The sequence below is a fragment of the Salvelinus fontinalis genome, unplaced genomic scaffold (genome assembly GCF_029448725.1).
Source record: "Salvelinus fontinalis isolate EN_2023a unplaced genomic scaffold, ASM2944872v1 scaffold_1386, whole genome shotgun sequence".
Classification (NCBI taxonomy): Eukaryota; Metazoa; Chordata; class Actinopteri; order Salmoniformes; family Salmonidae; genus Salvelinus; species Salvelinus fontinalis.
In genome coordinates this window covers 27,008-42,355 of record NW_026601595.1, presented here as the reverse complement: position 1 = coordinate 42,355, position 15,348 = coordinate 27,008, and the positions used below count along the sequence as shown (strand labels likewise).

Genomic DNA, 15,348 nt, shown 5'->3' with positions numbered 1-15,348 from the left:
CAACACAAATACATGATTAAGAAAGCCCTTAAAACAACATGACACAACACAAATACATGATTAAGAAAGCCCCTTAAAACAACATGACACAACACAAATACATGATTAAGAAAGCCCCTAAAACAACATGACACAACACAAATACATGATTAAGAAAGCCCTTAAAACAACATGACAACACAAATACATGATTAAGAAAGCCCCTAAAACAACATGACACAACACAAATACATGATTAAGAAAGCCCCTAAAACAACATGACACAACACAAATACATGATTATGAAAGCCCCTAAAACAACATGACACAACACAAATACATGATTAAGAAAGCCCCTAAAACAACATGACACAACACAAATACATGATTAAGAAAGCCCCTAAGACATTCAAAGCAGCCTATTCAATCAGTGATTAGGTAGTAAGATCACGTCACTAGCAACACCAAGGTCAGGGGGTTCAGGTAGTAAGATCACGTCACTAGCAACACCAAGGTCGTGGGTTCAGGTAGTAAGATCACGTCACTAGCAACACCAAGGTCAGGGGGTTCAGGTAGTAAGATCACGTGACTAGCAACACCAAGGTCAGGGGGTTCAGGTAGTAAGATCACGTCACTAGCAACACCAAGGTCAGGGGGTTCAGGTAGTAAGATCACATCACTAGCAACACCAAGGTCAGGGGGTTCAGGTAGTAAGATCACGTCACTAGCAACACCAAGGTCAGGGGGTTCAGGTAGTAAGATCATGTCACTAGCAACACCAAGGTCGTGGTTTCAGTTCCTGCAGGGTTCACATACTAAAAATGATAATGGTAACGGTAATTTCGTGGTTTAAATAATATGAATATAATTGATAGTGCAGCAGGTAGCCTGGTCGTTAGATCATTGGGCCTGTAACCAAACGGTCGCTAGTTGGAATCCTGTCGCTAACTGCTCCATTAATATTAAATATGAAGAAAACACTCCTCTTCTTTCCCGAACAGCAAAGTCTGGAGCAGATTGATGAGGTGGCGGCTCTGATAGCAGCCACGGTACACGACGTGGATCACCCGGGACGCACCAACAGCTTCCTGTGTAACGCGGGAAGTGAGCTGGCCATCTTGTACAACGACACGGCCGTGCTAGAGAGCCACCACGCTGCCCTTGCCTTCCAGATCACCACACGGGACGACAAGTGTAACATCTTCAAGAACATGGAGAGGTACGGCTGTCTGTGGTTTTTCTGGGAGGCTGTTTGGTCTGTCTGTCTGTCCGTGTGTGTCTGTCTGTCCGTGTGTGTGTGTGTGTGTGAGAGAGACAGTGAGGCAGGGCAGTCATGTGATTTGAGTCCCAGAGCAGTGTGTCTCATGCAATGCTCTCCCTCGGATGGGGGAAGGTACACAATCACTCCATTCATTCCTCTCCTCTGTCACGACAGTCAGGAGGCTAGAACTGTCCAGAGGGGCTTTCAGCACATTTATTTACCAATGGTTTTTGTGTGAACGTGTCTCTCTCTGTGTTCTTCCCCCTTCTCCCTACCCCCCCTTCCTCTGTCCTCCACTGCTTCTTTCTCTCTCTCTCTCTGTTCTTCTCTCTTTTTCTCTCTTTCCCCCCCCCCCTTCCTCTGTCCTCCACTGCTTCTTTCTCTCTCTCAATTCAATTCAATTCAATTCAAGGGGCTTTATTGCTTCTTTCTCTCTCTCTCTCTCTCTCTGTTCTTCTCTCTTTTTCTCTCTTTCTCCCCCCCCTCCCTCTCTCCCCCCTCCCTCTCGCTCTCTCTCTCTGTTCTTCTTTTTCTCCTCCCCCCCCTTGCTGTCTCTCTCTCTCTGTAGGAATGAGTACCGTACCCTGCGTCAGGCCATCATAGACATGGTGCTCGCCACAGAGATGACAAAACACTTTGAGCACGTCAACAAGTTCGTCAACAGCATCAACAAGCCACTGGCCGCGCTGGAGGAGAACGGGGTGAGATGAAGGACAGAACAAGAAAGGAGAAAAGAGGGGATGAAAAAGAACAATAAAGTCCAGGTTAGATAGGCTCTGTGGTTAAACATGATGGCAGCAGGAACCTGTTCATGGCTTGGATCAGAGTATTGCAGCCAATACAGTATGTGTAGCTGTGTCCGGTCACGGAACAATCTAGAAAATACAAACGGTCTGTTTTAGTTATCATTCTGCATCACGCTTACTCTAAAAATAGCCAACAGTTAGCTAACAGCATGCAGGTTAGAAAGAGGAGAGTTGAAGGGAGTCATTGTCTAGCCTGTGTGGCCTAGCGTAGCCTTATAACGTAGCCTAGCCTTCCAGTGGAGCCTTCCAGCTAAAAGTTAGCCAACTGTGATGCAGGTTGAAGGGAGTTAGTGTAGCCTCCTGGCCTAGCTTCCTAATGTAGCCTTCCATGCATTGTAGCCTGCTAGCATAGCATAGCCTAGCCTCCTAGTGTAGCCTGCTAGCATAGGCTAGCTTACTAGTGTAGCCTGCTAGCGTAGCCTCCTGGCCTCGTAGTTTAGCCTGCTAGCCTAGCCTCCTAGTGTAGCCTGCTAGCGTAGCCTAGCCTAGAGTAGCCACCTGACCACAGACAGATTAGCGTAGAGAGAGAATCTTACGGTCTGGTTCTATCTTTCTCACAATGGTGTGGAATGCACAGCACAGCCATTCTCCTCTATCACACAGGCCCTTTTAAGGAATATCATAGGAGGTTATTCTGCAATCTAACTAGTTAGCAATCAAACTAACTCTGTCTAACACAGTTAGCAATCAAACTAACCCTGTCTAACACAGTTAGCAATCAAACTAACCCTGTCTAACACAGTTAGCAATCAAACTAAAACACTGTCTAACACAGTTAGCAATCCAACTAAAACACTGTCTAACACAGTTAGCAATCAAACTAACCCTGTGTGCTAACGTTGTGTGTGTGTGTGTGTGCGTGTGCGTGTGCGTGCGTGCGTGCGTGTGACCTCTCCTTAGGGAATCGGCGACGAGGAGTCCGTCAAAGGCATCCTAACGTCCCCGGACAACCGGATCCTTGTCAAGCGCATGCTGATCAAGTGTGCCGACATCTCCAATCCGTGCCGACCGCTGGAGCTGTGTATAGAATGGGCCGGACGCATCTCAGAGGAATACTTTGCACAGGTACAGGACAGGGGTGAGAGGAGAGATGGGGAGAGACACATGATGCTGCTGTGTGGAACACTAATAGATACAGTAGAACAGAGCACCTTCGGGGATTCAGCAGTTAGCTGATGTGGAATGTGAAACACACAGCGTACTGGAGCAGCAGTTGGCTGATGTGGAATGTGAAACACACAGCATACTGGAGCAGCAGTTAGCTGATGTGGAATGTGAAACACACAGCATACTGGAGCAGCAGTTGGCTGATGTGGAATGTGAAACACACAACATACTGGAGCAGCAGTTGGCTGATGTGGAATGTGAAACACACAGCATACTGGAGCAGCAGTTAGCTGATGTGGAATGTGAAACACACAGCATACTGGAGCAGCAGTTAGCTGATGTGGAATGTGAAACACACAGCATACTGGAGCAGCAGTTAGCTGATGTGGAATGTGAAACACACAGCATACTGGAGCAGCAGTTAGCTGATGTGGAATGTCAAACACACAGTATACTGGAGCAGCAGTTAGCTGATGTGGAATGTGAAACACACAGTATACTGGAGCAGCAGTTAGCTGATGTGGAATGTGAAACACACAGTATACTGGAGCAGCAGTTAGCTGATGTGGAATGTGAAACACACAGTATACTGGAGCAGCAGTTAGCTGATGTGGAATGTGAAACACACAGCATACTGGAGCAGCAGTTGGCTGATGTGGAATGTCAAACACACAGCATACTGGAGCAGCAGTTGGCTGATGTGGAATGTCAAACACACAGCATACTGGAGCAGCAGTTAGCTGATGTGGAATGTGAAACACACAGCATACTGGAGCAGCAGTTGGCTGATGTGGAATGTCAAACACACAGCATACTGGAGCAGCAGTTGGCTGATGTGGAATGTCAAACACACAGCATACTGGAGCAGCAGTTGGCTGATGTGGAATGTGAAACACACAGCATACTGGAGCAGCAGTTAGCTGATGTGGAATGTGAAACACACAGCATACTGGAGCAGCAGTTAGCTGATGTGGAATGTGAAACACACAGCATACTGGAGCAGCAGTTGGCTGATGTGGAATGTGAAACACACAGCATACTGGAGCAGCAGTTAGCTGATGTGGAATGTGAAACACACAGCATACTGGAGCAGCAGTTGGCTGATGTGGAATGGGAAACACACAGCATACTGGAGCAGCATTCATTGATTGTTTTGATTAGATGTACTGTACCAGTCAGGAAATATTGGTAGACACTCAGTAAAGACACTGTATGTGTGTGTGTGTGTGTGTGTGTGTGTGTGTGTGTGTGTGTGTGTGTGTGTGTGTGTGTGTGTGTGTGTGTGTGTGTGTGTGTGTGTGTGTGTGTGTGTGTGTGTGTGTGTGTGTGTGTCTGTGTGTGTGTGTGTGTGTCTGTCTGTGTCTGTGTCTGTGTCTGTGTCTGTCTGTGTGCGTGTGCGTCTGCATGCGTGCGTGTTTCAGACTGACGAGGAGAAGAGGCAGAGTCTACCGGTGGTCATGCCTGTGTTTGACAGGAACACCTGCAGCATTCCTAAGTCCCAGATCTCCTTCATAGACTACTTCATCACAGACATGTTCGACGCCTGGGATGGTAAGGACTTACGTTAGCTACCTGATCTAAGGCTTCAGCTCAGCGGGCTAACAGTGTTTCGATGCTTGGGATGGTAATAACTGTTAACCCTATCTGCTCTATATAACAGAGGACTTGATGACTTGTTCCCTGAATCTAATGTCTAAGCTTCACCTCAGCAGCTCCCTGAATCTAATGTCTCAGCTTCACCTCAGCAGCTTCCTGAATCTAATGTCTAAGCTTCACCTCAGCAGCTTCCTGAATCTAATGTCTCAGCTTCACCTCAGCAGCTCCCTGAATCTAATGTCTAAGCTTCAGCAGCTCCCTGAATCTAATGTCTCAGCTTCACCTCAGCAGCTTCCTGAATCTAATGTCTCAGCTTCACCTCAGCAGCTTCCTGAATCTAATGTCTCAGCTTCACCTCAGCAGCTTCCTGAATCTAATGTCTAAGCTTCACCTCAGCAGCTTCCTGAATCTAATGTCTCAGCTTCACCTCAGCAGCTCCCTGAATCTAATGTCTAAGCTTCACCTCAGCAGCTTCCTGAATCTAATGTCTAAGCTTCACCTCAGCAGCTCCCTGAATCTAATGTCTCAGCTTCACCTCAGCAGCTTCCTGAATCTAATGTCTAAGCTTCACCTCAGCAGCTTCCTGAATCTAATGTCTAAGCTTCACCTCAGCAGCTTCCTGAATCTAATGTCTAAGCTTCACCTCAGCAGCTCCCTGAATCTAATGTCTCAGCTTCACCTCAGCAGCTTCCTGAATCTAATGTCTAAGCTTCACCTCAGCAGCTCCCTGAATCTAATGTCTCAGCTTCACCTCAGCAGCTTCCTGAATCTAATGTCTCAGCTTCACCTCAGCAGCTTCCTGAATCTAATGTCTAAGCTTCACCTCAGCAGCTTCCTGAATCTAATGTCTCAGCTTCACCTCAGCAGCTCCCTGAATCTAATGTCTCAGCTTCACCTCAGCAGCTAACACAGTCAGTGTTTTGGGGCAAAGACGCTCGCATCACGAGCAACCTTCCCTAAGACCTTAAGGCTGGCTAGACTAATGTACCAATCTAAAAAATGTTATCTGACGTGGGTAAGTGACTGTCAGTGACAGACAGAACAAGAGGAACACTTCTGATTCACAACCACATTAAGAAGTGTCACCATGTGTATTCTTCTGTTCTAACTCTCAACAGGAAGTTGAGACCCCGACTGAGTTTAAAAAAAAATATGTACAAATAATAATGTTTTTGGAAATTGGTCCACGGGCCTACAGAACCGTCAGCCGCCAGTTTTCCATCTATTGTCAAACAGTACAGCTACATAGTCTACAGTATAGCTACATAGTCTACGGTACAGCTACATAGTCTACAGTATAGCTACGTAGTCTACAGTACAGCTACATAGTCTACAGTGTAGCTACGTAGTCTACAGTATAGCTACATAGTCTACAGTATTGCTACATAGTCTACAGTATAGCTACATAGTCTACAGTACAGCTACATAGTCTACAGTACAGCTACATAGTCTACAATAGTCTACAATATAACGACATAGTCTACAGTATAGCTACATAGTCTACAGTATAGCTACATAGTCTACAGTACAGCTACATAGTCTACAGTATAGCTACATAGTCTACAGTATAGCTACATAGTCTACAGCATAGCTACATAGTCTACAGTATAGCTACATAGTCTACAGTATAGCTACATAGTCTACAGTATAGCTACATAGTCTACAGCATAGCTACATAGTCTACAGTACAGCTACATAGTCTACAGTACAGCTACATAGTCTACAGTATAGCTACATAGTCTACAGCATAGCTACATAGTCTACAGTACAGCTACATAGTCTACAGTATAGCTACATAGTCTACAGCATAGCTACATAGTCTACAGTACAGCTACATAGTCTACAGTACAGCTACATAGTCTACAGTACAGCTATGTAGTCTACAACATAGCTACATAGTCTACAGTACAGCTACATAGTCTACAGTACAGCTACGTAGTCTACAGTACAGCTATGTAGTCTACAACATAGCTACATAGTCTACAGTATAGCTACATAGTCTCCTGTTTTGTCCACAATAGGCCCAAATATCTGTTGGCCTATAGGCTATCACAATCTTTCTGGATCATTATTTAATGCGGAATAACTTTACTCTTCAAGCCGTTCTTTGCTAGATACCTTCATGTGCTCCCCTGTATGTTGTGACCTTTTACATATTGGTCATTTAGCAGACTGCTGTTCTCCAGAGCGACTTAGTCGGTACATCTGTACGGTACTGACTGTACTGATGGTACTGACTGTACTGATGGTACTGACTGTACTGATGGTACTGATGGTACTGACTGTACTGATGGTACTGACGGTACTGACTATACTGACGGTACTGACTGTACAGATGGTACTGACTATACTGATGGTACTGACTGTACTGATGGTACTGACTGTACTGATGGTACTGACTGTACTGATGGTACTGATGGTACTGACTGTACTGATGGTACTGACTGTACTGATGGTACTGACGGTACTGACTATACTGACGGTACTGATGGTACTGATGGTACTGACTATACTGACGGTACTGATGGTACTGACGGTACTGACTGTACTGACTGTACTGATGGTACTGACTGTACTGACTATACTGATGGTACTGATGGTACTGACTGTACTGACTATACTGATGGTACTGATGGTACTGACTATACTGATGGTACTGACTATACTGATGGTACTGATGGTACTGATGGTACTGACTATACTGACGGTACTGATGGTACTAATGGTACTGACTGTACTGACTATACTGATGGTACTGATGGTACTGACTGTACTGACTATACTGATGGTACTGATGGTACTGACTATACTGATGGTACTGACTATACTGATGGTACTGATGGTACTGATGGTACTGACTATACTGACGGTACTGATGGTACTAATGGTACTGACTGTACTGACTGTACTGATGGTACTGACTGTACTGACTATACTGATGGTACTGATGGTACTGATGGTACTGACTATACTGACGGTACTGATGGTACTAATGGTACTGACTGTACTGACTGTACTGATGGTACTGACTGTACTGACTATACTGATGGTACTGATGGTACTGACTATACTGATGGTACTGACTATACTAATGGTACTGACTGTACTGACTGTACTGATGGTACTGATGGTACTGACTATACTGATGGTACTGACTATACTGATGGTACTGATGGTACTGACTATACTGATGGTACTGACTATACTGATGGTACTGACGGTACTGACTGTACTGATGGTACTGACGGTACTGACTGTACTGATGGTACTGACTGTACTGATGGTACTGACTGTACTGACGGTACTGACTGTACTGATGGTACTGACTGTACTGATGGTACTGATGGTACTGATGGTACTGATGGTACTGACTGTACTGATGGTACTGACGGTACTGACTATACTGACGGTACTGACTGTACAGATGGTACTGACGGTACTGACTGTACTGACGGTACTGATGGTACTGACGGTACTGACTGTACTGACTGTACTGATGGTACTGATGGTACTGACTATACTGATGGTACTGATGGTACTGACTATACTGATGGTACTGACTATACTGATGGTACTGATGGTACTGACTATACTGATGGTACTGACTATACTGATGGTACTGACGGTACTGACTGTACTGATGGTACTGACGGTACTGACTGTACTGATGGTACTGACTGTACTGATGGTACTGACTGTACTGACGGTACTGACTGTACTGATGGTACTGACTGTACTGATGGTACTGACTGTACTGATGGTACTGATGGTACTGACTGTACTGACGGTACTGACTGTACTGATGGTACTGACTGTACTGATGGTACTGATGGTACTGACTGTACTGATGGTACTGACTGTACTGATGGTACTGACGGTACTGATGGTACTGACGGTACTGACTGTACAGATGGTACTGACTGTACAGATGGTACTGACGGTACTGACTGTACTGACGGTACTGACTGTACTGATGGTACTGACTGTACTGATGGTACTGACGGTACTGATGGTACTAATGGTACTGACTGTACTGACGGTACTGACTGTACTGATGGTACTGACTATACTGATGGTACTGACTATACTGATGGTACTGACTATACTGATGGTACTGATGGTACTGATGGTACTGACTGTACTGATGGTACTGATGGTACTGACTGTACTGATGGTACTAATGGTACTGACTGTACTGATGGTACTGACTGTACTGACGGTACTGACTGTACTGATGGTACTGATGGTACTGACTGTACTGATGGTACTGACTATACTAATGGTACTGACTGTACTGATGGTACTGACTGTACTAATGGTACTGACTGTACTGATGGTACTGATGGTACTGACTGTACTGATGGTACTGACTGTACTGATGGTACTGATGGTACTGACTGTACTGATGGTACTGACTGTACTGATGGTACTGATGGTACTGACTGTACTAATGGTACTGACTGTACTGATGGTACTGATGGTACTGACTATACTGATGGTACTGACTGTACTGATGGTACTGATGGTACTGACTGTACTAATGGTACTGACTATACTGGTGGTACTGATGGTACTGACTGTACTGACGGTACTGACTGTACTGATGGTACTGACTGTACTGATGGTACTGACTATACTGATGGTACTGACTGTAATGACTGTACTGATGGTACTGATGGTACTGACTATACTGATGGTACTGACTGTACTGACTATACTAATGGTACTGACGGTACTGACTGTACTGATGGTACTGACTGTACTGATGGTACTGACTGTACTGATGGTACTGACTGTAATGACTGTACTAATGGTACTGACTGTACTGACTGTACTGACTGTACTAATGGTACTGACTGTACTGACTGTACTAATGGTACTGACTGTACTGATGGTACTGATGGTGCTGACTGTACTGATGGTACTGATGGTACTGACTATACTGATGGTACTGATGGTACTGACTGTAATGATGGTACTGACTGTACTGATGGTACTGACTGTACTGATGGTACTAATGGTACTGACTGTACTGATGGTACTGACTGTACTGATGGTACTGACTGTACTGACTGTACTGATGGTACTGACTGTACTGATGGTACTGACTGTACTGATGGTACTGATGGTACTGACTGTACTGATGGTACTGACTGTACTGATGGTACTGACTGTACTGATGGTACTGACTGTACTGATGGTACTAATGGTACTGATGGTACTGACTGTACTGATGGTACTGACTGTACTGACTGTACTGACTGTACTGACGGTACTGACTGTACTGATGGTACTGATGGTACTGACTGTAATGATGGTACTGACTGTACTGATGGTACTGACTGTAATGATGGTACTGACTGTACTGATGGTACTGACTGTACTGACTGTACTGATGGTACTGACGGTACTGACTGTACTGATGGTACTGACTATACTGATGGTACTGACGGTACTGATGGTACTGACTGTACTGACTATACTGATGGTACTGATGGTACTGACTATACTGATGGTACTGATGGTACTGATGGTACTGATGGTACTGACTATACTGACTGTACTGATGGTACTGACTGTACTGATGGTACTGACTGTACTGATGGTACTGACTATACTGATGGTACTGACTGTACTGATGGTACTGACTGTACTGATGGTACTGACTGTACTGATGGTACTGACTGTACTGACTGTACTGACTGTACTGACTGTACTGATGGTACTGACTATACTGATGGTACTGACTATACTGATGGTACTGACTATACTGATGGTACTGACGGTACTGACTGTACTGACTGTACTAATGGTACTGACTGTACTGACTGTACTGATGGTACTGACTATACTGATGGTACTGACTATACTGATGGTACTGACGGTACTGACTGTACTGACTGTACTGATGGTACTGACTATACTGATGGTACTGACTATACTGATGGTACTGACGGTACTGACTGTACTGACTGTACTAATGGTACTGACTGTACTGATGGTACTGACTGTACTGATGGTACTGACTGTACTGATGGTACTGACTATACTGATGGTACTGACTATACTGATGGTACTGACGGTACTGACTGTACTGACTGTACTAATGGTACTGACTGTACTGATGGTACTGACTGTACTGATGGTACTGACTGTACTGATGGTACTGACTGTACTGATGGTACTGACTATACTGATGGTACTGACTGTACTGATGGTACTGACTATACTGATGGTACTGACTGTACTGATGGTACTGACTATACTGATGGTACTGACTGTACTGATGGTACTGACTATACTGATGGTACTGACTATACTGATGGTACTGACTGTACTGATGGTATTGACTGTACTGATGGTACTGACTATACTGATGGTACTGACTATACTGATGGTACTGACTGTACTGATGGTACTGATGGTACTGATGGTACTGACTATACTGATGGTACTGATGGTACTGATGGTACTGATGGTACTGACTGTACTGATGGTACTGATGGTATTGACTGTACTGATGGTACTGATGGTACTGACTGTACTGATGGTACTGACTATACTGATGGTACTGACTATACTGATGGTACTGACTATACTGATGGTACTGACTGTACTGATGGTATTGACTGTACTGATGGTACTGACTATACTGATGGTACTGACTATACTGATGGTACTGACTGTACTGATGGTACTGATGGTACTGATGGTACTGACTATACTGATGGTACTGATGGTACTGACTCTACTGATGGTACTGACTGTACTGATGGTACTGATGGTATTGACTGTACTGATGGTACTGACTATACTGATGGTACTGACTGTACTGACGGTACTGACTGTACTGATGGTACTGACTGTACTCACTGTACTGATGGTACTGACTGTACTGATGGTACTGACTGTACTGACTATACTGACTGTACTGATGGTACTGATGGTACTGATGGTACTGACTATACTGACTGTACTGATGGTACTGATGGTACTGATGGTACTGATGGTACTGACTATACTGATGGTACTGATGGTACTGACTATACTGATGGTACTGACTGTACTGATGGTACTGATGGTACTGACTGTACTGATGGTACTGATGGTACTGATGGTACTGATGGTACTGACTATACTGATGGTACTGATGGTACTGACTATACTGATGGTACTGACTGTACTGATGGTACTGATGGTACTGACTATACTGATGGTACTGACTATACTGATGGTACTGACTGTACTGATGGTACTGATGGTACTGACTATACTGATGGTACTGATGGTACTGACTATACTGATGGTACTGACTGTACTGATGGTACTGACTGTAATGATGGTACTGACTGTACTGATGGTACTGACTATACTGATGGTACTGATGGTACTGACTGTACTGATGGTACTGACTGTACTGATGGTACTGATGGTACTGATGGTACTGATGGTACTGACTGTACTGACTGTACTGACTGTACTGACGGTACTGACTGTACTGACTGTACTGATGGTACTGATGGTACTGATGGTACTGACTGTACATCCTCATTTGAATCCGTCCTAAATCAATCATTCAATGATCTTTTGTCCCCAGCGTTCGCAGACCTTCCCAACCTCATGCAGCACCTGGACAACAACTTCAAGTATTGGAAAGGCCTGGACGAGCGGAAGCTGCACAGCCTGCGTCCTCCCCCAGAGTAGGAGCACCCTGACTGGGGTCGACGCCAGGCCCTGGGCCCCTCCTTGGTTCCTGTCCGTCCAGGGCTACCAAGCCTTCACTCTTCTGCTTCTGTAACACGCCATCAAGCGTCCACATGTCCGTCCAACAGAGACAACACATACTGACAGACGGACGGACGGACGTGCTGCAGCAACACCAGGCTCTTGCTTCATACATAAACCTCGCTAGCTGAGGATGGATGATGGACAGACACACGACGCCTCAGAGTCCTTATAAACAACCAGTGCCTGGTGGGCTTGTCTGTATGCTCCTACTGCTGCCAGTGAGGCTGTGTGAGGGACTGTTCTTCTCCCAGCCAACCTAGTGATGGATGTACCATCCCCCTAGTACTCACACACACACACGGGTTCCCCCTGCCTCTCTGTCTCTCTGTCAGTCAGAGGCTGAGGATGTTACTGTCTCTCTGCAGACTGACTGCTGGTTCACTGTTGGTAGAGCTACAGAGAAACACACAAACAAACTGAACATTGAGATGTCAGGTGGTTTCAAGTCTCTGGCACCTCCAATGAAAAACTGTTTGGAGGATCAGCTGATGGGACAGGTCACAATACACCGTTTTTCCTTCCAAATGGCACCCTATTCTCTATATAGTGCACTACTTTTAGGATAAAAGAGTCTATGGGACTCTGGTCAAAATAAGTGCACTTTATATAGAGAATAGGGTTCCATTTGCGATGGCCCACAATGTCAAATCCGCATCAGACCGTACTACCCAGTGTGTGGTGGGAATTCGACCGGATAAATCCCTATATCGCCCCACAGTGGCCACCAGGTTGAACTACACTCCACCTCCACTGGCTGCCACCATCACCCTTCACTTTGTCTTCTATCTGTATTTCTTTTGTTTCTTTGTCCAGAAGCACCTCGTCCACTAGAGGACCTGTAGCGACGGGATGGGACACGAGGCCGTCCTAAACACACTAAAATTGTGTTCAATATAACACCCTATTCCCTTTATAGTGCACTACTTTTGACCAGAATCCTAGTCAAGAGTAGTGCACTATTGCCGTATAGGCCCTGGTCAAATGTAGTGCACTATAAAGGGAATAGGGTGCCATTTTTGGACGTCTCCAGAGACATACGGTTGTGTGGGGTGGGGGTGTGATCACGGGTGTTCAGTGGGTGGAGCTAATTAACTGTCCTCAGGCCCCTGGTGAAAGACACAAACATTCAGACATCTTGGTCATAGCTAGGTCATTATTACAGACAATTTTGTATTTTTATTTTGTTTTAAATGTTCCATATTTTCTTTACAACAAAAAAAAACAATGTGTAACATCAATTAATGAATTAACGGATGAAGACGATGATGAAGAAATTAGAACAAAAATAAGAAAAGATGAAAGAAAGAAAAGCCAAAGCTGAATAACATAATATTATATAACTCTCTGAGTCTTGTCGATGAGGAGGAGGAGGAGGAGGATTATTATCCATAAGAAAACATTAACGTTATAAACATTTTATTTTATTTTAGTACAGTATCAGTTTGAATGGACATCTTTGTATTGCACTGTAAAACAACAGTTGTGTATAATGTCTCAGTGATTTAGTCCATGGACGGGAATCGGGACAATAACTTGTGGGAATAAGCTGCTGTTGTTGTTGTCTCATCACCTCTGCCAGTGTGTGTGTGTCACATTTCAGTGGAATACATTCAGTTGGACAACTGACTAGGTATCCCCCTTTCCATCGGCGATCTCACCTGTCTGTGGATTTAACAAACGCTGTTGACCGACAAAAAGGAACTCACGTCATCCCGCTACAGCAGAAATCTGAGAACAAGAAAAACTATGTTTTGGACTAGAAATTTTTCTCACAGAAATGTTTGTATCAGGTTTATCCTACTGAAACAGACTGCCTTATTTTATACAATATTTCTACAGTACATCGTCCTAGCTACAGTACATCGTCCCATCTACAGTACATCGTCCCATCTACAGTACATCGTCCCATCTACAGTACATCGTCCTAGCTACAGTACATCGTCCCAGCTACAGTACATCGTCCCATCTACAGTACATCGTCCCATCTACAGTACATCGTCCCATCTACAGTACATCGTCCCAGCTACAGTACATCGTCCCAGCTACAGTACATCGTCCCAGCTACAGTACATCATCCCATCTACAGTACATCGTCCCATCTACAGTACATCGTCCCATCTACAGTACATCGTCCCATCTACAGTACATCGTCCTAGCTACAGTACATCGTCCCAGCTACAGTACATCGTCCCATCTACAGTACATCGTCCCATCTACAGTACATCGTCCCATCTACAGTACATCGTCCCATCTACAGTACATCGTCCCAGCTACAGTACATCATCCCAGCTACAGTACATCGTCCCATCTACAGTACATCGTCCCATCTACAGTACATCGTCCCATCTACAGTACATCGTAGAGCTACAGTACATCGTCCCATCTACAGTACATCGTCCCATCTACAGTACATCGTCCCATCTACAGTACATCGTCCCAGCTACAGTACATCGTAGAGCTACAGTACATCATCCCATCTACAGTACATCGTCCCATCTACAGTACATCGTCCCAGCTACAGTACATCGTCCCAGCTACAGTACATCGTCCCATCTACAGTACATCGTCCCATCTACAGTACATCGTCCCAGCTACAGTACATCGTCCTAGCTACAGTACATCGTCCCAGCTACAGTACATCGTCCCATCTACAGTACATCGTCCCATCTACAGTACATCATCCCATCTACAGTACATCGTCCCATCTACAGTACATCGTCCCATCTACAGTACAGCGTCCCAGCTACAGTACATTGTCCCATCTACAGTACGTCGTCCCAGCTACAGTACATCGTCCCAGCTACAGTACAT

At 44.9% G+C, this 15,348-nt stretch overlaps 1 protein-coding gene across 1 annotated transcript; it reads left to right on the top strand.

Annotated features, from left to right (window-relative positions):
* Nucleotides 1–980: 980 nt before the first annotated feature.
* On the top strand, nucleotides 981–15,342 carry LOC129849219 (high affinity cAMP-specific and IBMX-insensitive 3',5'-cyclic phosphodiesterase 8A-like; the record flags this gene model as incomplete). The annotated part of the gene is given in 5 exon segments (XM_055916157.1): nucleotides 981–1,198; nucleotides 1,809–1,941; nucleotides 2,947–3,111; nucleotides 4,575–4,704; nucleotides 12,347–15,342. Coding segments are annotated over 5 exon segments (753 nt in total), but the record flags the coding sequence as incomplete, so codon positions are not given.
* Nucleotides 15,343–15,348: the final 6 nt, after the last annotated feature.